The 26,133-nt window shown below is 36.0% G+C and overlaps 2 protein-coding genes across 3 annotated transcripts in view; one reads left to right on the forward strand and one right to left on the reverse strand.

Moving 5' to 3' along the window:
• FAM133A (family with sequence similarity 133 member A) overlaps window positions 1-26,133 on the reverse strand; it is a 55,258-nt gene that overhangs the window by 13,846 nt on the left and 15,279 nt on the right. The window contains exons 3-5 of one of the 2 annotated variants that reach the window (XM_073799612.1): window positions 23,736-23,849; window positions 19,273-19,379; window positions 16,271-16,351 (exon numbers count right to left, since the gene is read on the reverse strand). The gene's annotated coding sequence lies outside the window, so the exon portion shown is untranslated. The remainder of the gene's footprint in view (window positions 1-16,270; window positions 16,352-19,272; window positions 19,380-23,735; window positions 23,850-26,133) is intronic. The other variant, XM_019932227.3, reaches the window with a different exon arrangement.
• Window positions 24,201-24,558, forward strand: LOC101336401 (transmembrane protein 256). The gene has a single exon (XM_019932229.3). The coding sequence runs from the start codon at window positions 24,201-24,203 to the stop codon at window positions 24,540-24,542; it is 342 nt and encodes a 113-aa protein (XP_019787788.1). The 3' UTR covers window positions 24,543-24,558.

The raw sequence follows: 26,133 nt of genomic DNA on the forward strand, positions 1-26,133 counted from the left end.
GGAATATTAGTCAGCCATAAAAAGGAATGAAACTGAGTTATTTTTAGTGAGGTCGTTGGACCTAGAGACTGTTATACAGAATGAAATAAGTCAGAAAGAGAAAAGCAAATACTATATGCTAACACATATATATGGAATCTAAAAAAAAAATGGTCAGAAGAACCTAGGGGCAAGACAGCAATAAAGATGCAGACCTACTACAGAATGGACTTGAGGATACAGGGAGGGGCAAGGGTAAGCTGGGACAAAGTGAGTGAGTGGCATGGACATATATACACTAGCAAACGTAAAATAGATAGGTAGTGGTAAGCAGCCACATAGCACAGGGAGATCAGCTTGGTGCTTTGTGACCACCTAGAGGGGTGGGATAGGGAGGGTGGGAGGGAGGGAGATGCAAGAGTGAAGAGATATGGGGACATATGTATATGTATAACTGATTCACTTTGTTATAAAGCAGAAACTAACACACCATTGTAAAGCAATTATACTCCAATAAAGATGTTAAAAAAAAAGTAAAAGAAGAAATGCAAGAGAGGGAATAATTCTTTAGGGCAAAACCATAGAAGAAACAGAGGTATCAGAGTCATAATTAGAAGATCTCTCTTGAAAGAGCAGAGGCAAAGAATAAAGGGTATGGGTGTAGAGTTGTGTGTGTGGGGGGGGGGATGATGAAAGGGAGAAAGTTGAAATATTTCTCACCTAATAGTCTTCATTTTCACTCAGTGTTAGGAGCCAAGGTCAGCTGCTAAGATTAAGGCAGGTTGAGGTAGCATAGGAGTCTTGAGACAAATGATTAAAATTTGGAATAACTGCAGAGGGGAATGCGAGAGAATGCTGACAGCAGACAAGTGTTGTTGGAGGCCTTCAGAACTGCACTATCTGTGTGCTCTTTTTGCAGAAGATAAAGCACACTGAGAAAAAAGAAAAAGTAACACCAACAAAGTCTCTTGCTCAAATACTCTTTGTTTTAAAAGTGCTGTGGCTTACCTTCTGTTTCTATCTTAGAAGAGAAACTTTATTCTCTTTATCTCTATTCATTTGTATGAAGTATGCTAATTTTGTATAAAGATTAGATACAAATTGTAACAACCCTGCTGGTAATCTGAGTGTTATAACAGTTATTTGTTCATTTATTCTTACAGCTCCCTTTTGATCATCTATTATGCACCAGACACTATGTTATATGCCATGGAGATTATGGTCTAGTAAAGGTAAAAGTCATTACACAAATATCAAAAAAATGAGTATATAATTATAATCGTAATTAAAATGATGAAGGAAAAGCACAGGATGCTATGAAAAGTATAATGAGTAACCTAATTTAGAATGGAAGGTCAACTCTGAGATACTAACATATAATTAACATGTAATCTGAGACCTGATGGATAAATCAGAGCTAGCCAGATGAAGTGATTAAACAGGAAAGGAGTAATCAAAGAGCCAGAGTTGACTGCATGTTCCAAGCACAAGGAATACCAGATGGTAAGGCCCCGAGGTGAAAAGGAAAAGCCAAATACAATGCAAATATTCACATTATTACACTGTTGTAAACCAGTCATCATATCAGCTTCTCATTCTTAAAAGTGATCGTATCTATAGCATTTTTTATTGAACATGCTCAGGTAAAAGTCAATATGAATTTAAATTAATTAAAAGCATATTTTAACATTTCACAGTCTAATTTCAATTGTAACTATCACCAAGGCTAGTTATTTTAAGGACTTACTCTATTTTACAAATCATTTCATTCAATTTTTAGTGATATGTCTAACTGTAGGCATCATACTGTCTCATAGACATATGCACTTCAGCTGAAAATTCTTTCCAAATAATTGGCAATAGCTCTGTGACTTAATCTGAAACACCCTACTCTTCTGCAAAGGTCTGGACATTTGGATGAGGCCCCTATTAAGAAAAAAAAAACCTTAATGTTCTTTGTTCCCACTAGCTAATGTAAGTTTAAGTACCATGCTACTGAAATAAATGCCTCTTATAAAGCTACTTAAAGGCTTTAAGATAGTAATGAGTCTGCTAAATTATAATATAATAATAATCTGTACATATATACTGCTAATACCTTTAATTATCACACTATGTTCTGCCATTTCACATTGATTGATAATATAGAGGGCAGCCACAGAATCACCTAATTCACAGGCTGAATAAGAGACAAAGATGGTTTATGAACACATTTAATGATACTTGAAAATTTCCTGAAAATATCTAGCTCTAGCAAGTGTATATAAAATGATATCATTTCTTCTAAATAAAACTCAAGCAATAACACATTCTATTCTAGCTGTTAACGTGACTGTTTTGAGGGAGAAATTATCCCTCTTATTTTGATCAACATGTTAGAAAGCTGGGATCAACATGATAGAAAGCTGTGCCGGGTTAAAAGCATTCATCTCTGGTGAATTCCCTCTGGCATAGTTGTGTCATGGAGCATTTCTCATTCTAGGGAAAAGGTGTAGAATTTGAAATACTGCCTCTTCTTCCATCTACAGAATTGTCAAATGACAAGGGATCAGTCTCTAATATCTTAAGGATGATACCAGAAAGTTTATAGCAGCAACAAAATATTGCAGATGCAAGAGATAAAACAGAAAAGAATAGTTATGAGAGGGTAGAAGCTCTAAGTATAAATTTTAGCTAAGTGTTTATTTTAAAGAAATGAGTACTTCACCCTCTTACTTCTCTTAATATAGTAATACATTTAGGATTTTATATTCAGAAAAACAAATCATTGTTATTGTTTAGCTTTTATGATGATGAAGTGAAATTTTTTTAAAAACAAACTTTCTGCTTTAGGATATCTTTAGATTTACAGAAAAATTGCAAGTATAGTAGAGTATCTTCTGCATTCAGTTTTATTATAGATAATGTCTTAAATTAACATGTACATTTGCCACAACTAATGAGCCAATACTGACACATTCATATTAACTAAAGTCCATTCTTTATTCAAATTTCCTTAGTTTTTAACCTAATGTTCTTTTTCTATTCCAGGAATCCATTCGGGATACCACATTACATTTAGTCATCATGTCTCCCAGGATCTTCTAGACTGGCAGTTTCTCAGAATCTCCTTGGTTTTGAGGAGTACTGATCAGATACTGATTTTTTAGAAAGCCTTTCCATTTGGGTTTGTCTGATGTTTTTCTCATGGTTAGAGTTAGACTGCAAGTTCTTGGAAGGAAGAACACAAGTAAAGTACCATTTTCATTACATTACATCCAAGGTACATACTAAGGTGACTTATCATTGATGTTAACCTTGATCACATGACTGAGGTAGTTAGTATTTGCCAGTTGTATCCACTGCAAGAGTACCCTCCATTTCCATTCTGTATTCTTTGGAAGAATGTCACTATGTGCAATCCACACTTGGAGATTTATGCTCTATCTTCTTGATGGTGGAATATCTACATAAAATATTTGAAATTCCTGTGTATGGGAGATTTGTCCTTTGCATCAGTATGGATCATGAGTATTAATTTTATACTTTGGGCAATATTTAAATACTACTTATTTTGTTGTTGAAATTGTTCCAAAGTTGGCCTTCAGGAGCTCTTTTAGTTGGCTCCTGTATCTTTTTGACATATCCTTATGATTTTGTTTCTTAAGTACTTCCTTACTTTCTGGTTCTATAAGACACTCTAGCATCATCTTGTATATCCTCTGCATTAGCCCTAGAATCATATTGGGGTATTGCTGCTTCTAGACTCTCTCATCAGACAGCTAGGAAATACAGTAAGTCCCCTACATACGAACCTTCAAGTTGTGAACTTTCAAAGATGTGAATATGTGTTCGCATGTCCAATCACGTAAGTTAGTTCACGTGTCTGGCATACATTGCCACATGCGTGCACCCTCTCCAAGTGGTTGTGCTTTTGCATACTTTACTGTACATTACTGTATAAAGTAGTACAGATTCTTAATTTCAAGCCCAGGATGTCTGGAATCATGTGTAAAAGCAGCAGCGATGTAGCTGGTACTACTATACTTTTCAAGGTACTGTACTGTAAGATTAAAAATGTTTTCTTTATTTTTTGTGTTTGCTTTTTTATGTATTATTTGTGTGAAAAATATTATAAACTTATTACAATACAGTACTATATAGCCGATTGTGTTAGTTGGGTACCTAGGCTAACTTTGTTGGACGTACAAACACACTGGACTTAATGAACATGCTCTCAGAATGGAACTCGTTCGAGTGTAGTAGACTTACTGTATATGAAATGATTTTAATTCATTCAATCACATATTAATTTTGAACTAAGTACCTGACACTTGGATGACAAATATAAATTATTTAGAGATGGAATACAGAACACTGTGTTGACTATAATGTGGCATTTAGGTGACATGACTGACTCATCATCTATAGAGTCCATGTTATGGTTATTTCTCAATTAGTAGGAATGGATCTCTCCTGCATACATTTCTTTTTTTAATGTTTATTTATTTTCTCATTAGTCATCCATTTTATACACATCAGTGTATACATGTCAATCCCAATCTCCCAATTAATCACACCCCACCCCACCCCCGCCGCTTCCACCACTTGGTGTACATACGGTTTTTTCTCCACTTCTGTGTCTCAATTTCTGCTCTGCAAACCGGTTCATCTGTAGCATTTTCTAGGTTCCACATATATGTGTTAATATACAATATATTTTTTTCTCTTTCTGACTTACTTCACTCTGTATGACAGTCTCTAGATGCATCCACATCTCTACAAATGAACCAATTTCGTTCCCTTTTATGGCTGAGTATTTTCCATTGTATATATGTACCACATCTTTATCCATTCATCTGTCAGTGGGTATTTAGGCTGCTTCCATGACCTGGCTATTAAAAATAGTGCTGCAATTAACATTGGGGTGCATGTATCTTTTTGAATTATGGTTTTTTTCTGGGTATATGCCCAGTAGTGGGATTGCTGGGTCATATGGTAATTCTATTTTTAGTTCTTTAAGGAACTTCAATAATGTTCTCCACAGTATCTGTATCAATTTACATTCCCACCAAAAGTGCAAGAGAGTTCCCTTTCCTCTACACCCTCTCCAGCATGTGTTGTTTGTATATTTTCTGATGATGCCCATTCTAACTGGTGTGAGGTGATACCTCATTGTAGTTTTGATTTGCATTTCTCTAATAACTAGTGACGTTGAGCAGCTCTCCATGTGCTTCTTGGCCATCTGTATGTCTTCTTTGGAGAAATGTCTATTTAGGTCTTCTGCCCATTTTTGGATTGAGTTGTTTGTTTTTTTTAATATTGAGCTGCATGAGCTGTTTATATATTTTGGAGATTAATGCTTTGTCTGATGATTCATTTGCAAATATTTTCTCCCATTCTGGGGGTTGTCTTTTAGTCTTGTTTATGGTTTCCTTTGCTGTGCTAAAGCTTTGAAGTTTCATTAGGTCCCATTTGTTTATTTTTGTTTTTATTTCCATTTCTCTAGGAGGTGGGTCAAAAAATATCTTGCTGTGATTTATGTCAAAGAGTGTTCTTCCTATGTTCTCCTCTAAGAGTTTTAAAGTGTCTGATCTTACATTTAGGTCTCTAATCCACTTTGAGTTTATTTTGGTGTATGGTGTTAGGGAGTGTTCTAATTTCATTCTTTTACATGTAGCTGTCCAGTTTTCCCAGCACCACTTATTGAAGCGACTGTCTTTTCTCCATTGTATATCCTTGCCTCCTTTGTCATAGATTAGTTGACCATAGGTGCATGGGTTTACCTCTGGGCTTTCTATCCTGTTCCATTGATCTATATTTCTGTTTTTCTGCCAGTACCATATTGTCTTGATTAATGTAGCTTTGTAGTATAGTCTGAAGTCAGGTAGTCTGATTCCTCCAGCTCTGTTTTTTTTCCCTGAAGACTGCTTTGGCTATTCATGGTCTTTTGTGTCTCCATACAAATTTTAAGATTCTTTGTTCCAGTTCCATAAAAAATGTCAGTGGTAATTTGATAGGGATTGCATTGAATCTGTAGATTGCTTTGGGTAGTATAGTCGTTTTCATGATATTGATTCTTCCAATCAAAGAACATGGTATATCGCTCCATCTGTTGGTATCGTCTTTAATTTCTTTCATCAGTGTCTTATAGTTTTCTGCATACAGGTCTTTTCTCTCCCTAGGTAGGTTTATTCCTAGGTATTTTATTCTTTTAGTTGCAATGGTAAATCGGAGTATTTCCTTAATTTCTCTTTCAGATTTTTCATCTTTAGTGTATAGGAATGCAAGAGATTTCTGTGCATTAATTTTGTATCCTGCAACTTTACCAAATCCATTGATTAGCTCTAGTAGTTTTCTGGTGGCATCAGTAGGGTTCTCTATGTATAGTATCATGTCATCTGCAAACAGTGACGGCTTTCCTTCTTCTTTTCCAATTTGTATTCCTTTATTTCTTTTTCTTCTCTGATTGCCGTGGCTAGGACTTCTAAAACTATGTTGAATAACAGTTGTGAGAGTGGATATCCTTGTCTTGTTCCTGATCTCAGAGGAAATGCTTTCAGTTTTTCACCATTGAGAATGATGTTTGCTGTGGGTTTGTTGTATATGGCCTTTATTATGTTAAAGTAGGTTCCCTCTATGCCCACTTTCTAGAGAGTTTTTATCATAAATCGGTGTTGAATTTTGTCAAAAGCTTTTTCTGCATCTATTGAGATGATCATATGGTTTTTATTCTTCAATTTGTTAATATGGTGTATCACACTGATTGATTTGCGTATATTGAAGAATCCTTGCATCATTCGGATAAATCCCATTTGATCATGGTGTATGATCCTTTTATTGTGTTGTTGCATTCTGTTTGCTAGTATTTTGTTGAGGATTTTTGCATCTATATTCATCAGTGATGTTGATCTGTAATTTTCTTTTTTTGTAGCATTTTTGTCTGGTTTTGGTATCAGGGTGATGGTGGCCTCATAGAATGAGTTTGGGAGTGTTGCTTCCTCTGCAATTTTTGGGAAGAGTTTGAGACGGATAGGTGTTAGCTCTTCTCTAAATGTTTGATAGAATTCACCTGTGAAGCCATGTGGTCCTGGACTTTTGTTTGTTGGAAGACTTTTAATCACAATTTCAATTTCATTACTTGTGATTGGTCTGTTCATATTTTCTATTTCTTCCCGGTTTAGTCTTGGAAGTTTATATCTTTCTAAGAATTTGTCCATTTCTTCCAGGTTGTCCAACTTATTGGCATAGAGTTGCCTTGTAGTAGTCTCTTAGGATGCTTTGTATTTCTGAGGTGTCTATTTTAACTTTTCCCTCTTCATTTCTAAGTTTATTGATTTGAGTCCTCTCCCTTTTTTTCTTGATGAGTCTGGCTAATGGTTTATCAATTTTGTTTATCTTCTCAAAGAAACAGCTTTTAGTTTTATTGATCTTTGTTATTGTTTTCTTTGTTTCTATTTCATTTATTTCTGCTCTGATCTTTATGATTTCTTTCCTTCTGCTAACCTTGGGTTTTGTTTGTTCTTCTTTCTCTAGTTCCTTTAGGTGTAACGTCAGATTGTTTATCTTTCTTGTTTCTTGAGGTAGGCTTGTATAGCTATAAACTTCCCTCTTAGAACTGCCTTTGCTGCATCCCATAGGCTTTGGATTGTCATGTTTTCATTGTCATTTGTCTCTAGGTATTTTTTGATTTCCTCTTTGATTTCTTCAGTGATCTCTTGGTTATTTAGTAACGTATTGTTTAGCGTCCATGTGTTTGTGTTTTTTAAGGTTTTTTTCCTCTAATTGATTTCTAATCTCATAGCACTGTTGTCAGAAAAGACGCTTGATGTGATTTCAATTTTGTTAAATTTACTAAGGCTTGATTTGTGATCCAAAATGTGATCCATCCTGGAGAATGTTCCATGTGCACTTGAGAAGTAATTGTAATCTTCTGTTTTTGAATGGAATGTCCTATAAATATCAATTAACTCTATCTAGTCTATTGTGTCATTTAAAGCTTGTGTTTTCTTATTAATTTTCTATTTGGATGATTTGTCCATTGGTGTAAATGAGGTGGTAAAGTCCCCCACTATTACTGTGTTACTGTCAATTTCCTCTTTTAGAGCTGTTAGCAGTTGCCTTATGTATTGAGGTGCTCCTATGCTGGGTGCATATATATTTACAATTGTTATATCATCTTCTTGGATTGGTCCCTTGATCATTATGTAGTGTCCTTCCTTGTCTCTAGTAACAGTCTTTGTTTTAAAGTCTATTTTATCTGATATGAGTATTGCTACTCCAGCTTTCTTTTGATTTCCATTTGCATGGAATATCTTTTTCCATCCCCTCACTTTCAGTCTTTATGTGTCCCTAGGTCTGAAGTGGGTCTCTTGTAGACAGCATATATATGGGTCTTGTTTCTGTATCCATTCAGCAAGCCTGTGTCTTTTGGTTGGAGCATTTAATGCATTCACATTAAGGTAATTATCGATACATATGTTCCTATGTCCATTTTCTTAATTGTTTTGGGTTTGTTTTTGTAGGTTCTTTCTTTCTCTTGTGTTTCCTTTAGCATTTGTTGTAGAGCTGGTTTGGTGGTGCTGAATTCTCTTAGCTTTTGCTTGTCTGTAAAGCTTTTGATTTCTCCATCGAATCTAAATTAGATCCTTGCTGGGTAGTCTTGGTTGTAGGTTCTTCCCTTTCATCATTTTAAGTATATCATGCACTCCCTTCTGACTTGTAGAGTTTCTGCTGAGAAATCAGCTGTTAACCTTATGGGAGTTCCCTTGTATGTTATTTGTTGTTTTTCCCTTGATGCTTTTAATAATTTTTCTTTGTCTTTAATTTTTACCAGTTTGATTACTGTGTGTCTCAGCGTGTTCCTCCTTGGGTTTATCCTGTATGGGACTCTCTGTGCTTCCTGGACTTGGGTTGCTATTTCGTTCCCCATGTTAAGGAAGTTTTCGACTATAACCTCTTCAAATATTTTCTCGGGTCCTTTCTCTCTCTGTTCTCCTTCTGGGACCCCGATAATGCAAATGTTGTTACGTTTAATGTTATCCCAGGGGTGTGTTAGGCTCTCTTCATTTCTTTTCATTCTTTTTTCTTTATTCTGTTCTGCAGCAGTGAATTCCACCGTTTTGTCTCCCCGGTCACTTATCCATTCTTATGCCTCAGTTATTCTGCTATTGACTCCTTCTCGTGTATTTTTTATTTCAGTTATTGTATTGTTCATCTCTGTTTGTCTGTTCTTTAATTCTTCTAGGTCTTTGTTAGACATTTTTTGCATCTTCTCAATCTTTGCCTCCATTCTTTTTTCGAGGTCCTGGATCATCTTCACTATCATTATTCTGAATTCTTTTTCTGGAAGATCACCTATCTCTATTTAATTTAGTTGTTTTTCTGGGGTTTTGTCTTGTTCCTTCATCTGGTACATAGCCCTCTGCCTTTTCATCTTGTCTATCTTTCTGTGAATGTGGTTTTTGTTCCATAGGCTGCAGGATTGTTGTTCTTCTTGCTTCTGCTGTCTTCCCTCTGGTGGATGAGGCTATCTAAGAGGCTTGTGGAAGTTTCTTAATGGGAGGGACTGGTGGTGGGTAGAGTGGCTGTTTCTGAGCTCTGATGGGCAGAGCTCAGTCAAACTTTAATTTGCTTGTCTACTGATGGGTGGGGCTGGGTTCCCTCCCTGTTGGTTGTTCAGCCTGAGGCGACTCAACACTGGAGCCTACTTGGGCTCTTTGGTGGGGCTAATGGCAGACTCTGGGAGGGCTCATGCCAAGGAGTACTTCCCAGAACTTCTGCTTCCAGTGTATTTGTCCCTTGGAGATCCACAGCTGCCCCCCGCCTCTGCAGGAGACCCTCCAACACTAGCAGGTAGGTCTGGTTCAGTCTCCTATGGGGTCACTGCTCCTTCCCCTGGGTCCTGGTGTGCACACTACTTTGTGTGTGCCCTCCAAGAGTGGAGTCTCTGTTTCCCCCTGTCCTGCCAAAGTCCTGTAATCAAATCCCGCTAGCCTTCAAAGTCTGTTTTTCTAGAAATTCCTCCTCCCGTTGCCAGACCCCCTGGTTGGGAAGCCTGACGTGTGGCTGAGAACCTTCACTCCAGTGGGTGGACTTCTGTGGTATAAGTGTTCTCCAGTTTGTGAGTCACCCACCCAGCAGTTATGGGATTTGATTTTATTGTGATAGCGCCCCTCCTACCATCTCATCGAGGCTTCTCCTTTGTCTTTGCATGTGGGGTATCTTTTTTGGTGAGTTCCAGTGTCTTCCTGTCAGTGATTGTTCAGCGGTTAGTTGTGATTCCGGTGTTCTCAAAGAGGGAGTGAGAGCATGTCCTTATACTCCACCATCTTGAACCAATCTCCCCTCCTGCATACATTTCTGAAACTGTTTGAAAAGTCTAAGAGTATAGTATACAGAAAAGTGCAAAGGCCCTCAGAAGAACTAGCTTTTCCTCTTTAGCACTTTGCCCTATTCAAGAAGCCATGAACAAAACAGTATTGTTTATAGTGTCAGTGTCAATGTTTTAAGAAACGCTCTGTAGAAAACCATTATATACATGAGTACCAAATTCAACTAAGCAGTTGCCAAGGAGCTATTTATTTTGTCAGTGCATTTGATAAGTTTTAGATACTCACTAGCAACTTTCCTGAGTCTTCCTTGACAACAGATTTTGCCCTATTATGTGTGTTTAGATGTGGTAAGTCATGGCTATATAGGATGTAATTAAAATGTTCTAGGAGCACCGAAAATTCCAGTTCCTCTATTCAAGGGGTCACCTTACATGAACTAATGCTAACTGAATACTAGTTTCTTTCCATCTGTGTGACATGACTTCTATGAAAATACACCCCCCCAAATAAGGTTTGCCACCTCTCTTCTCCCCATTGTCCCAACTTCTATTTCACAAATGAATTTTGTATAAATCCCTGACAAGATCCCTCAAGTCACAAAGCTTGTTTGTGTTTTTTAGCACTGAACATCTAAAATCAATTTCATTCACATTTGATCAGGGTGCAAATGTAATATCATTCATACATTAGACTTTCAAAGTGAGACAAAACTGTACCTTCCGTTTATTCTTTATAATATTATCTACATTTTGTGTTAAAAAGTGATATATTTTATATAAGAGAATCATGAGATGCTTCTTGAGGCAATGCACTGTGAATCCAAACTGATTTGTAGACTAAAATCTGTCAACTTTTCCCTGGATCTAGTTGTGCCAGGATATACTGGTCACCTCTTCCAGCAACTTATAAAAGATAAGGCCCTAAGCATAGAAAGCAAACCAGGGGAACTCTTTATTATTTTGCCAGGGAACACAGTTCAGAGCACATCTATTTATGCATGGCTTTAAACAGCCTTACTTGGTTTCTCATGAATCAACACTTCAATGACTACCTTCTGTACTCTGCCACCCTGACATGAATTTTTTAAAGTGTATTTCTAAAAACAGAACAGAGAATTTGATGTAATGTGTATATACAAATATACTGGCTATGAAATAACTGAAAGCATCACAGCTATTTATTGAAGCTAGGTACACTTACATGAGTCACCTCTCTTCTCACAAATGACTACATATGAAAATTTCCTAAAAATTCAAAGGCCAGATCATATAGACTTATTTGTTATAATAACTAACATATAGATGCTTATTGGAAACAATAATAAGGTACACTGAGAAGCCTCATAAAGTGTGAAAATTTGTATTAATATTACTTTAGTATGCTGGAATCAAAGGGGACTACCTTTCCATGACTTGCCTGTTTTGAAAAACCATATGGAAGAGATAACTCAGTATTCATCCTCAGGGGGAGAAAAATTAGTTTTAAATTCCAGGAAGGACACTGAGGAAGAGTTGGCTTGATGAAGGCAGATAAAGTATCTTAGGTAAATTCACTAGGCAGGCTGTTTAACTTCACCCACCGATGCAGCAATCATCATTAGAATTCATTATAATTATAGATGTGAAGGACCAGCTCCCCTTTTTACTTGCTGAGTGCTCTCAGACAAATCATATAACCTCTCTTTGTCTCAGTTTTCAATCCCATCTCCTGCCCTCAGGTTCAAATGAAATATTCTTTGGCCATAGTTTGAAAACTGTTTAAGTCTATATAAATGTAAAGACTTGATATTCCTATGATTATTTTCATCTATCATGTAATAATGATTACAATTATTCAGTATTCACCATGAATAGGTACTATTCCAAGTGGTTTACATGGATTATCTCATTTAATTCTCACTACTTCATGAAGTAGGTATTATAATTTTCCCCATTTGACAGATGAGCAAACAGTTTCAGGACGCTTAAGTAATTTTTCCAAGGTCTCATAGTAGTAGAGCCAAGATTGGACCCCTAGCAGCATGATTTAAAGCCTGCATTATTAAAGAATGTTATAGCATGAAAAGTGGCTGCAAATTCTAGCAGAGGACTCTAATGAAAATATGATGGTTATTTGTAGCTCTACATCCATCCCTTAAGTTCAGAAGGTCACAGGACAAATGCTCCCCTGAAAGGGCAGAAAAGTGTCTAATGTTAACAAAATTTAAATTGGTTGATAATATCAGTTTCTACAAATTGGGACTACCTGAAGCAGGTGTTCTATTAATTTATCACATCAATCTAGAATTTTCAGACACATGAAGCATAAATCTCTCTCGGGTGTGGAAGTGGAGATGGGAGTCTAGCTTAAACTAGTCAATGTATTTTTCTGCATAACTATGTGGCTGGATACAACTAACTTTTATGATAATGAAGATAACTTGGGAAAATGGAAACATACAGAAAACTCAAAAACACCATGTAACTTATTATTTTCAGTTTCTTTCCTTACCCAACCTGATTACCAGAGCTGATTAAATGGACTGATTCAAGTTTTCCCTTCTCTCTTAACATCTGCAAATATGGGGATGCTTAAGGAACAGTGTTAACTAGAATCAGCGAAAAGCAAATGGAAACCATTCAAATCAGCCTGGGTAATCTATAAACTACTAAGAGTTTCTTCCCTTTATATTCCAGATTACTTACTACCTATCTCTGTTCCTTCACATGGCTGTATGTGTTCCTGCCATTTATATATGTAGAGTGTCACTTGTAATTTCCTTTTCCACCACTGGATTGCAAATCTCTAAAGGGTAAAGACTATAGCATTGCCCAGACTACCATGCTCTCTATCCACTGCTTTGACAGATATTCCGAGTCACAGAATTTGCTAACCTGACACTTAACATGTCACAGCAGTTATTTTTACCTATTTGTTATATCATTGCCAGCAGCAGTTGTCATGCAGTAGTCAGGAATACAGGAAAGTTCCACACTAGGAAGTCAGCTATTTTTACCCAGATTCCCCTGAATCTTTTTCACCCTTTGAATGACACTGAAATAATCTGCCTATATTATTGCCTGAATAAGGAAACTGAAGATCCCAGTACATTTTCTTGATTTACTCCCAACTCAGTATAACTCTAGATAACTGTTTTTCTCTATGGAAGAAGTCAATTCTACCCCCAAATCCCCCAACAGCCCTGAATGTGAGCAGACAGATTACTTATACAATCCCTTAAATCTTCTGATAAGCAGTCATATCAAAACTTTATACTCTATTTGGCTTATTTCTTCCAAAATGTTTGCACATGAAATTCCTCATCTTGAAAATAAATTTGATATTCTAAAAATTAGAGAAATACCTAAAATGTTTATGGCATGCTGAAATGGAAGAAAACTTGCTTTTCATCAGCCTGAATTACTACTGGCTTGGAAAATAAATCATAACTTAATTTTGACAATAATACAATGTAAAATGGAAAAATATGTTAAAATAAGATTGAATCTGTATGGTGAAAACATAAAATCTGAATGTAGGTGTTTCACTTATTCACTCAAAATATGTTTACTGAGAACCTACTATGAGTCAGGCACTAGTGTTAAACAAGACAGATAAAGTCCATGACTTCATGGGGTTTACATGTTAGAGGAGAGAGATAATTAACAAATTTGGGCTTTATTCCAAATATGTCAGAATGAAACTAATCAAGACTTTAACAGAAAATACTGGGTGGTGGTTGGGGGATGGGGGAAACAGAGGAACAAGTTAAATGATGTAATAAATAAACACAGATAAATCCAGAATATGGGACATTCTATAAAACAAACATCTGGTCTTTTCTAAAAATTACATGAGAAAAAATGAAGACTGCTCTAGAAAAAAAGATTTAAAGAGACATAATTAAATGCCATGCATGAACCTTGATTTTATCCCAGTTCAGTAAAAAACAGGTATATGAGGTTTCTTTTTAGAGTGATGGAAATGTTCCAAAATTACATTGTGGTGATGGCTGCACAACTTTTGTAAATTTGCAGTAAGTCATTGAATATTACATTTAAAATGAATAATTTTCACGGTGTGAAAACTATACCTAAATAAAGCTGTTAAAAATGATTTTGAAGGGACACCTAGAGATATCTAATATTGATAGGTATTAGATGACATCAGGGAATTATTTTTAATTACCTTAAATATTATAATATTAAGAGTATGGAAGAGAATTCCCTTATTTTTAGGAGATGCAAACTGAAGAAATTGCATATGAAGCATCATGAGTTCTGAAACTTAATTTTAAATTGTACAGCAAAACAAAGAAAGCAAATACAGCAAAATGATTAAAGTTTTTTGCTCTAGGTTATGAGTGTATAGGTGTTCACTGCAAAAGTCTTTCAAGTTTTCTATGTGCCTGAAAATTTCATAATAAAAAGTTGGAAAATAAATTAATTTTTGAGAGAAAAAGAGAGAGCCATTGGAAGATATGAAGTAAGGAATGATAATGATCTGTTGTTTTTGTCTATCTTAACAAACAAATTGGACCTACTTGCTGTATGATTTGATCAGTTAGACAGAAATCTCTCAATAGCTGAAGGCTGAATAAATTGACTGCATTGGAAGATAACTGATTATGAAATCACAAATAGACTTGGCCTAATGTCCTGTCTGTAGCAGTATAAACAATGGTCATGCAACTCACCTTTCCATTCTACTTCCTATCTGTTCCACCTTTTACATTTCAATTTTGACTGGTTTACTTTTGTTGTGGCCAACACATAAAGTCAAGGATCCCTATACTCTTGGCATAAAAAAGATCCTAAATGAGTCTATGGGCTCCAACCTAAATAATCCTGGTCACTGCTTATTTCCTCAACCTTATCTTCTGCCCCACTCATCCTCCTCCCTCTCTGTGCTTCAAATTCAATGGCCTTTCAGTATCTCTGATGTGCCATATTCACTCTACCCAGGGCCTCTGCAAGTACTATTCTCCCTCCCTAAGTGCAACTTGAATAACATTTATTTAGCGAAGTCTTTTCTGATGTCCTGGAAAAAGTTCAGTCTGACAATTATGCTCTTATAGAACTTTGTGCTTTTTCTTTTAATATTCATTGCAATGAATATTATCTAATTATCTGTGTAATCATTTGTTTAATACCATTTCTGTTCACTAGATTATGGGTTCTATAAGGAAAAGATCTATGTGTATTGTGTTCACTACTGAAGCTCTTAAAAAAAAAAAACAGCATAGAAACCTGCTACTGTTTCATTTGAACCAATAAAAACCACCTGTCTTAACCCTATTTCCCCTTTTATCTACTGCTCCATTTCTCTGTTGTTCTTTTTTATTACAACTCCTGGAAAGAGCTGTTTACAGTAAGTCCCCTACCTACGAACGAGTTCCATTCTGAAAGCGCATTCGTAAGTCCAACAAAGTCAGTCCTAGGTACCCAACTAACACAATCGGCTATATAGTACCATACTGTAATAGGTTTATAATACTTTTCACATAAATAGTACATAAAAAAAAAACACAAAAATAAAGAAAACATCTTTAATCTTATAGTATAGTACCTTGAAAAGTATAGTGGCTTGAAATAAAAATACTGTACTACTGTACTCTATACAGTACTATACAGTAAAGTACACAAAAGCACAACCACTTGGAGAGGGTGCACGCATGTGACAATTGTACGCCAGACACGTGAACTTATGTGATTGTACATGTGAACACATTTTCGCATCTTTGAAAGTTTGCAACTTGAAGTTTCATATGTAGGGGACTTACTGTATACAGTTTTCAACTCTTCTCTTCCCATTCTTTCTTGAACCCACACCCATGGGACTTTCACCTCAACCACTCCATCAGAACTTTTGTTGTCCAGGTCATTAATCACCTCTATGCCACTAAGTCTAATGATGAATTCTCATTTTTATCTTAACTTCATCAATCAGCATCAATTGACAGACTGGATCACTCACTCCCTCCTCCTGGAAACACTTACCTCAAATGGCTTCCAACATTACAAACATTCAGTTTTCCTCTCACTTTTCCAGCTGCTTCTTTCCAATCTGCTTTCCAGCTTCTTCCATTTTGACCAAAGATAAGAAATGAGATAATATTTGTTAAAGTCCTTGCATAAGTTTGCAGTATGTTTTAGGTTATAGAACTAAAACTTAAAGTACAAAAAAAAAATGTAACCAAATTTGAAGAGGTACACTGACCAGAAGAAAAGGTTCTTTTATTCAGGCAAAGTAATAACCCTCCTTAAAAGGTTATGATTAGCACTTTCTCACCATTACAGTTATTTATTCAATTGTAAATATCTACTATAAGTAACTACAGATTATTCCCTGCTTTTATACTTTTCCTTTTCCTACCTATAATTGGTCACCTAATGTATTCCTTCCTCATTGCCAATTGACACTCCTCTACCCTCAAAGGAATCTTTGTTCTGAAACCCAATTTCTTTAAACAAAATTCTTCCCCAACACCTGGACTCCTATTTTATATTTCTATAGTGCTTTCAAATTTACAAAGTAAGTTAATAAAAGAGCAATATTGGGGTAAATTTTATGAAATAATTTAACAACCCAAAACAGTCTAAGGAATAAATTAATTTTCTACTTTCTTTGGTGTCCCTAAACTTTGATGACCAACACAGACTGACCAACATAACCCTTTCTGAGAGCAATAATAGATATTACTCTAAGACACTAACTCAAAGTGTGGCCCCAGGACCCATGGGAGTCTCCAACAACTTTTCAAGTTGTCTGCAGGCTTCTCTTTTTTCCAACTATGTTATTTGTGTGAGGCCTAATTTTTTTTCATATACTTCAACCAAAACATCATATCTAAACAAATTGTAGAAACAGATATGAGAATAATTAAGTCAGCATTAAAGAGATTTAAAAACGTAAACTAATACATGTCTGTTCATTAAATGTTTTTAATTTTGAAAATATAATTACTTTTCACAAAACGTTATCTAGTTAAAATTTAATGGTCTTATTATTGGTATTTTAAAACGGATTAATAAATATTTTTAAAATTTCTCAGTTTTAGATTTTAGTACCACAAATATAAATAACTATTATATATCAGATATTCTTGCCCACATAAACAAACACTCCTTGGGGTCTTCAGTAATTTCTAATAGTGTAAAGGAATCCTTAAACCAAATGGTTTGACAACTACTCCTCTGAAAAAATGTTTCTTGATGTATGTCCACTGACCATCTGCATCAGAGCTATCTGGGATACTTGATAAAAATATAGATTTCTGGACTCCATATAAGACCTACTAAATCATAACTTCTGGGGTCATGAACTTATATTTTTACCACGGCCTTCAGGTGATTCTTATGCACACTAATGTTAGAAAAATCTAATAAAGAAGTATATAGACTTTGGAGTCTGATGGATTCAAACTCTAATTCTGCCACTTTCTGTTTATCACCCTAGCCTATACCACTCTCTACCAACCGATTTCCTGCTCTTACTTTCCCCTCACCCCATCTCCTGAATCCTCTTCCAACTGCATATCCTCAGTTAAATAGTTCCTGATTTCCAGAGTAAGATGGAAAATTTCTATGTAAGAGGTGTTTAGGGGCAGCAATCTGATTCTTAGAGAAAGTTAGGGACTCAAAAGTTGCACTTCCATAGGAAGCACATTGCTTTTACTTAGATTGTTTCATTTGGGGCAGCTATGTGGAGACGATAAGATTTTGGAGGGGGTAATATCACCTAGGCTACACCTCGGCATTATCACTTACCTATTTGCTTCTGCTGCTGAACAGGGAAGACCTCAGAGGATTTTATTTTCTATTTTTCACCTTGGAGCACATAGCACAGTGAAGATGGCAGCCATTTGGTCTTTCCTTAGCCCTGCCCCAAGTCGGTTATCCTTACAAAGCTGTCATCCACTTCCTCAATGTTCACTGTGATTTGCATACACAGTTCTGAACAATCAGAGGTCTGAAACTGGTTTCAGATGTCACTGGTTTACCCAGTTAACAGAAACCTAACAGAAATCTGTGAAATTTTGCCCAGCAGTGAACAATCGCTTTAAGAACCACAGGCTTATTTAAATATAGAAAAATTTTCTGTAGACCAGTGCTATTCAAGGTATAGTCCACTGAAGCACAAGCTCAGAATCATATAGGTCATTTTTTTAAACATGCAGAGTCCTATGCTTCATCCCAGACCAAGTATTATCATAGTCTCTGGGAGTAAGACCTCTGAATTTGTAATTTTAATAATTTCCTCAGGTTATTATGGTAGAAAGTACAAAAACCATTGCCCTGAGGAAATTTCAACAAGAAACAATAAAAATAAGAGGAAACATAAGCATATTCTGTATCACCACCTAGTTCTTTAATTGATAACAAATGGATAAATGATGTCACCCACATGCTTTTCCATATAGGCATAATATTTGCTTTAATCTATGTAAGACTTTATACGATTCTATCAGTGTGCCAGTAGTACCAGGATGAGGGAGGCTAATTCACACTAACTAAAGTCACACTATATCAATGTATAAATCAGATGCCCATCCACTAGTTTATAATTGGAAATATTATAAACACAGGAATGTTCAGTTTGATAACCAGCATATCCTAAATCTATTAGATAATACATGTACAAAACAAAATTACAATCATAAATTACCATGGTGAGCCTGGAATCATTAAAAAAGGAGTCAGTAAATATTCTTAATGATTACTGCCTCAAGATTTAATCTGATCTACCTACCAATCTCCACCATTGGGTTGGGGACTAGAGTATTCCAATCTGATAATCAGGGCACTCTCTTTTCTAGCCATTTCTGTAAACTCACAGCTAGTTCTATGATTTTCCCTAATGTAGTAATTTACTTTCTAATAATTCAGTCTTCCATTAACTGATTAGATTTTACCTTTTCAATTTATGAACACATTCTATTCATGCCTCCCTGAAGCTCAACCAAAACTTTGAGTGTTTCCAAATTGAATTATCTACTCACAAGCAGGCTCTTGGGTTAATTTTGCAGGTGGCTTATCTTCTATGGCTTTTAATTTTTCTCAACTTCACCTTGAGTTTTTGACCCCATTGCACAGCAAAAAGGCAAAACTATGGAGACAACAAAAAAAAAATCAGTGGTTGCCAGGGATGGGGCTATGGGGGAGGGAGATGAATAGGCAGAGCACAGAGGATTTTTAGGGCAGTGAAAATACTCTGTATGATACTATAATGGTGTACACATGTCATCATACATTTATCCAAACCCAGAGAATGTACAACACCAAGAGTGAACCCTAAGGTAGACTTTGGGTGATTATGATGTGTCAGTGTAGGTTCATCTTTGGTTAAAAAAAATACCATTCTGGTGAGTGATGTTGATAACGGGGGAAGCTATGCATGTGTGGAGGGCAGAGAGTATATAGGAAATCTCTGTACCTTTCTCTCAATTTTGCTGTAAACCTAAAACTGCTCTAAAAAATAAAGTCTTAAAAAAAGACATTCCAAATGAAATTACTATAAATGATAAGCATGTTGTACCATCTTTCCCAAAAGATGTTCAGCCATATTGGCATTTCCATCTTTTTACATCTCTACTCCACTTTGTCTGGTTTTGTTTTTGCTTTTTTTGATCTTATCTTAACCTTCTAAACAAATGAGATGATTCCTTTCCTGCCAACCCAATGCAATTCTTCTCTGTGGGCACTCATTCTTATCTGAAGATTTTTTAAAAGGTCTAAAATATGTGTTTTTCACTGGCTGATAATCAACATTTATTTTTTAATGAAGACTGTATTTATAATTCATTTATCTAGGAAATTCTTTTTTCAGTCTTTGTTTAGGCCTCATAGATTGTGGAAGTATTTCAAAAGAGCAACTTGAGGAAAGCTAACCTTGTTGTTACTTCAAAGTTATGGAAGCTCATTATGAAACTTTTATTCAAAAGCATTAGTTATGAAAAGCAAAAACAATAAAATTAGTATTAAAATGCATGGATATGTGGTAAATTGAGAAGGACCTTAGATTTAGAAAAGGGTTCTAATGCTGCATCTTAGCTATACTAGTTATATAACCTTAGGCTATTCTTTTAGCCTCTGTGAGCCCAGTCTTCACATTGACAAAATAAGAAAAGTTGTCTCTGTCTATTTTATGGGTTTGGTTGAAAATCAAATAAGGTAATATATGTGAACATACTTCAAAAAGGTAAATGTTACAGGCTGATGTAATTTCATATTCTTATAATTGTTAGTATTAAGAATTATCATGATATCATGAGGGCATAAAGGGAGGATCTATGACAAATTTTGAAATCAAAGGATATCTGAGTGACATTACACACACACACACACACACACACACACACACACACACACATACAATGGTAAGGTTTTAGGAGGGTGCTATAAAAAATACAGATTGCTATGCAAATGTTGTGCATCACGTATACCCCACTTGCACACATATTATTCTTTACTCTTTTTTGTGTCCAGTCCATCCTCCACACTGCTAACTCTAGTCACCTTTCTTTAAAGTTGGTCACTCCCTAATGTTTATTTAATTAAATTTGAATTCCTTACTTTGGCAGAATGACCCTGATCTTGAGCTTCTCCAAGCTCATTTCTCCTTAATTTTCTTCCTCTTATTCTCTCTTCTTCCTCCATGTATCAATGAAATCCCTATGCTTCAGCCACATAAAATACCTCACTATTCCTCAGATATTCCAGTATCTTTCCTAACTCTTTGACTTTGTACAAACATGTTGTTTCCTTTGCCTAAAATACCTTTCTTTTAATCCCCAACTTTCCAGATCCTCCTAGCAGGAAACAATTTCTTTCTCCTTTATGTTTCCATGGCATGTTCACTAATTCATTCAGCCAATATTTATTGAGTGCTTACTCTGTGCCCAGCACTGTGCTGGAAAATGCTGGTGACATTACAATACAATCACGGTCCCTAAACTCATAGATTTTAGGACCACTCATATTAAATAAATAACCTACAAATAACTATATAATTAAAACTGTGATAGTGCTATAAAGAAAATGCATAGGGTTTGATAACAGCACATAGCTAGTACTTAGTAAATGGGATCAGGGAAGACCTTTCTTTGAAAGAGGGATTTAAAATAAGACCTGAAAGATGAATAGTCATGAGCCAGGTAAAGAGGATGAGGGCCAATTCAAAGCAGAAGGAAAAACATATATGAAGGTACTGAGACAGGAGTGAGCTTGGCTCCATCAAGAAACAATAGGCTAATATGACTGGAGGGTAATGATTAATGGTGATGGTGGCATGGGAAAATGCTGAGGAAATGGGCAGGAGCATGATCATGAAGGACCTTATTGACAATACTAAAGATTTTGAACTTTGTCCAAAAACTCATGGGAAAAGTTCTGAATAGAGGAGAAATAGAGACATGCTCATATTTGTATTTTAGAAAAATCATTCTCTCTACTATGTGGAAAAGAGATAGGAGATAAGATTGGATACAGAAGGAATGTTAGTCTAGGTGAGATATGACGGTTAGTTGGACTAGGTTGGGGCTAGAATGCTATGGCTCTTGAATAACATACTTAACTGGGCAACATATTGTACATCAAATGTGGAACCACTGAAAATTTTAAGCAGGGAAGTGACGTTATCATATATTCATTTTTAAAAGATCACTTTGCCCCACGTATGAATAAATGATATTTTGGTTTAAGAAGGGATGCAGGAGACCAGGTATGATAATTTGGATGGGGTGGTGGCAGTTGATGAAGATGGTCTGGACTAGGATGTTGGCACTAGAGTAGGAGACAAATGAGCAGATATGAGATACTATTTTGGAGGTAGAAGCAAGAGGACTTGGTGACTGATTGGATATGGGGTAAGGGAGAAAAAGAAATCAAGGATAACTACCAAGTATCTGGAACTCATTAGACAGAGGTGCCATTTATTGAGATGAGGTCACTAAAGAAGATTAGTAGTAAAATGTGGGTGAGCAAATTCATTTCTGTACATGCTAATTTTGAGATGTCTGCTAGACATCCAAATGGAGATTCTGAAAAGGCAGTTGATTATGAGTCTGGGGTTCCAAGGATGCACACTTGGCTGTCCACCTGATATTGATACTTCAGACTCTGAAGACTTATAGACTTGAAGCATACTTGCAGACTCTGATGCTACATGGAGAATTCCTTTAGGGTAGCAATAATGATTAATTCATCTATTGTCTCCTGTGGTATCAAACACATAAGAAATGCTCGATATATCTGTTTATTTGAATTAAATTATGTAGTCAATTTCAGTCACTGTTTCATCACAACTCTAAACACATAATCAATGCTATACAAAAAAAATTATTCAGTAACCCATATGTTTTGTCTTTACATGACAAGTGGTAGTTTAACATGTTTTTTTTTTTTTTTTTTTTTTTTGGGTACGCGGGCCTCTCACTGTTGTGGCCTCTCCCGTTGTGGAGCACAGGCTCCGGACGCGCAGGCTCAGCGGCCATGGCTCACGGACCCAGCCGCTCCGCGGCATGTGGGATCTTCCCGAACCGGGGCACGAACCCGTGTCCCCTGCATCGGCAGGCGGACTCTCAACCACTGCTCCACCAGGGAAGCCCTAACATGTTTTTTGAATGAATTGGCATAACTCAATAGATATTCTATCACCGGGCTTTTGGAATTAGAAGTGCTTGGAACACAAATTCTCATAAAAATACACACATGTTAGAACTTCCAGCTATGGCTAGGTGAGGAGGTTAGGAAATATTTCCGAAAAGCACTATAAACCTGGAGAAGATTAAAAAAGCAACCATTTCAGCACTCTGGAAATTGACCAAAACTATATATCCATCTGAGGAGTGTTTATTCGTGAAACATCACTGACCTTGCAGTACAAACTGTGGGAATCTGTGGCATTAGGATCTGGAGCTGCTCCCATACCCTCCACCCTCCAGTTCATTCAGCACAGAGTTTCTGTCAGGACTTATACACTAAAAGTCACAAAACATTGCTGAGAGAAATTAAAGAATACCTGAATAAATAGATATTTCATGCTCTTATATAGGAAGACTCAATGTTATCAAGATAGTAATTCATCCTCAATTGATGGATAGACTAAATGCAACCCCTCTCAAAGTCCCAGCTGGCTTCTTTGCAGAAACTGATATTGATGCGCTGATCTTAAATTTCATATGGAAATACAAGGGACCAGAACAGCCAAAACAAACTTGAAAATGTGGAACAAAATTGGAGGACTCACATTTCCCAATTTCAAAACTTAAGATAAAGCCACAGTTAATCAGACAGTGTAGTATTGGCCCAAAGATAGGCATATAGATAAGTGGAACAGAATTCAAAGTTCAGAAATAAATTCTAAAATTTATGGTCAGTAGATTTCCAACAAAGGTACCAAGACAATTCAATGGGGGAAAGGATAGTTTTTTCAACAAAGGAGTTGGGACAACTGGATACCCACATTTAAAAAAAAAATAGAGAGGGAATTCCTTGGCAATCCAGTGGTTAGGACTCGGTGCTTTCACTGCTGAGGGCACAGGTTCAGTCCCTGGTTGGAGAACCAAGATCCCGCAAGCTGCATGGTGCGGCCAAAAAAAAAAAAAAATTAGAGAAATAAATTAGACCCTTAATTCGTACCATATACAAGAAATTAACACAAAATGGATCACAGACCCAAATTTAAGAGCTAAAATATATAACTTCTAGGAGAAAATATAGGAGAAAATATTCATGACCTTGAGTAGGGCAGAGAGTTCTTAGATACAATATCGAAAGCATGATACATAGAAGAAAAAATTGATCAATTTGAATGTATCAACTTTCGCTCCTCAAAAGTCACCAATAAGAAAATAAAAGTACAAGCCACAAACTAAAAGAAAGCATTTGCAAATGATAGATCTAATAAAAAGCTTGTTGATCCACAGCCATGGCCAGTCCAGGGGCTGCTTTCTGCTGTCTGGGTGCCTTGTCCGGAGTGGGGGCCTTAGGCCTGGCCTCCTATGGGGCACACTTAGCCCAGTTCCTGGATGCCTACAGGAAGGAGCTCTTTCACAAGACCAACAAACACCACTTTTTACACAGCCTGGCCCTGCTAGGGGTGCTCCTGTGCAGAAAGTCCCTCTGGGCAGGGTTACTGCTAGCTTCTGGAACTACCTTTTTCTGCACCAGCTTTAACTACCAGGCTCTGAGTGGACACCCCAGCGCCCATACTTTGGCCCCTGTGGGAAGGAGCCTGCTACTCTTGGGCTGGCTTGCCTTGGCTCTTTGAGCTTCCTTGTGTTTAATTTCTGGGGACATTTTTTAGAATTGGAGCAGGGATGGGATTAAAAGAGAAAGGCAAATTAAAAAAATAATAATAAACTAAGAAGCTTGTATATAGAATATTTGAATAACTCTTACAACTCAATAATTATTAGGAAGACAAAAAACTAATTAAAAATAGGCAAATGATTTGATTAGACATTTCATCAAACAAGTTATGAATAGCTGAAAAGGATATGAAAAGATATGCAACATCATTAGTCATTAGGGAAATGTAAATCAAAATCCCAATTAGAAACTACTACATATCCACTAGAATGGCTATAATAAAAAATACAAATGGTACTAAGTGTTGGGGATGCAGAGAAAGCAGACCACCTGTGCATTGTTAGTGGGAACATAATATGGTACAGACACTTTGGAAAATATTTTGCAGTTTCTTAACAAGTTAAACATAAATTTATCATATAATAGCCATTTTACTTTTAGGAATTTAACCATAAGAGATAAAGATATATGTCCAAAAATATATGTCCACACAGAGGCATGTTGTAACTATTCATAGTAGCATTATCCATAATAAGAAAAAACTGGAAAAAATCCAAATGTCCATCACCTAGTAAATGGATGAACAAAATGTGATATATTTACACAATGGAATACTATCAATCACTTAAAAGGAACAAGCTATTGATACATGCTACAACATGAATACACCTTAAAAACATACTCAGTGAAAGAAGCTACACACAATGGACCACACATTATATGATTCCATTTATATGAAATGTACAGAAAAGGCAAATTTACAGAGAAAGAAAACAGAAGAGTATTTGCTTAAGCCTGGGCATGGGAGAAGAGATTAACTGCTAATGAGTATCACAGAATTTTTGGATGATGTAAAAATTTTTAAATTGAATTGCAGTGATTGTTGCACGATTCTATTAATTTACTAAAATCATTGAATTATACACTAATAAGAGTGAATTTTATAGTATGTATACTACATTTCAATAAATCTGTTTTAAAAAACACAGAGATATTTTAAATGGAATAATTTGGTGGACTTCCTTTATGGCACCTACATGGCTTTCCTCAGGCTTACCATATTTTCATAATTTCTTCATTTACGCTAACACTCCTTACATAACAATGAGTCACAAGCCTATATTTCCAGCCCTGACTGTGAAGCTTTTTCCCAGTTCTAACCTCATATATCCAGTTACGTTTCAGACTACTCCCTGCTAACTAACTTTTCCACCTCAATAAACTTTCCTTCTCATTTGTAATAACTATTAGTTATTCCTGCTTTTTACATCTTCTCATACCCTTAATACTGATATAAAACATTTTCACATGATATGTTTTACTTATTAATATAACTGCTCCTGGGATACTGCATGCTTTTATTTTTTTCTCTCCTAAATTAGACTGTGAGCTACATCAAAGGCAACTTTCATAGTTTTTTTTTCTGTACCTTCAAAACAATCAACACAGTGCTGAGTCTACAGAAGGTGATCATTAAATGAATGCTGATTTAAATTAATAATTTGCAATTCTTGCATTTGTTTATCATAAGTTTATGAGTGCCTACTATG

The sequence above is a fragment of the Tursiops truncatus genome, chromosome X (assembly GCF_011762595.2).
Source record: "Tursiops truncatus isolate mTurTru1 chromosome X, mTurTru1.mat.Y, whole genome shotgun sequence".
NCBI lineage: Eukaryota > Metazoa > Chordata > Mammalia > Artiodactyla > Delphinidae > Tursiops > Tursiops truncatus.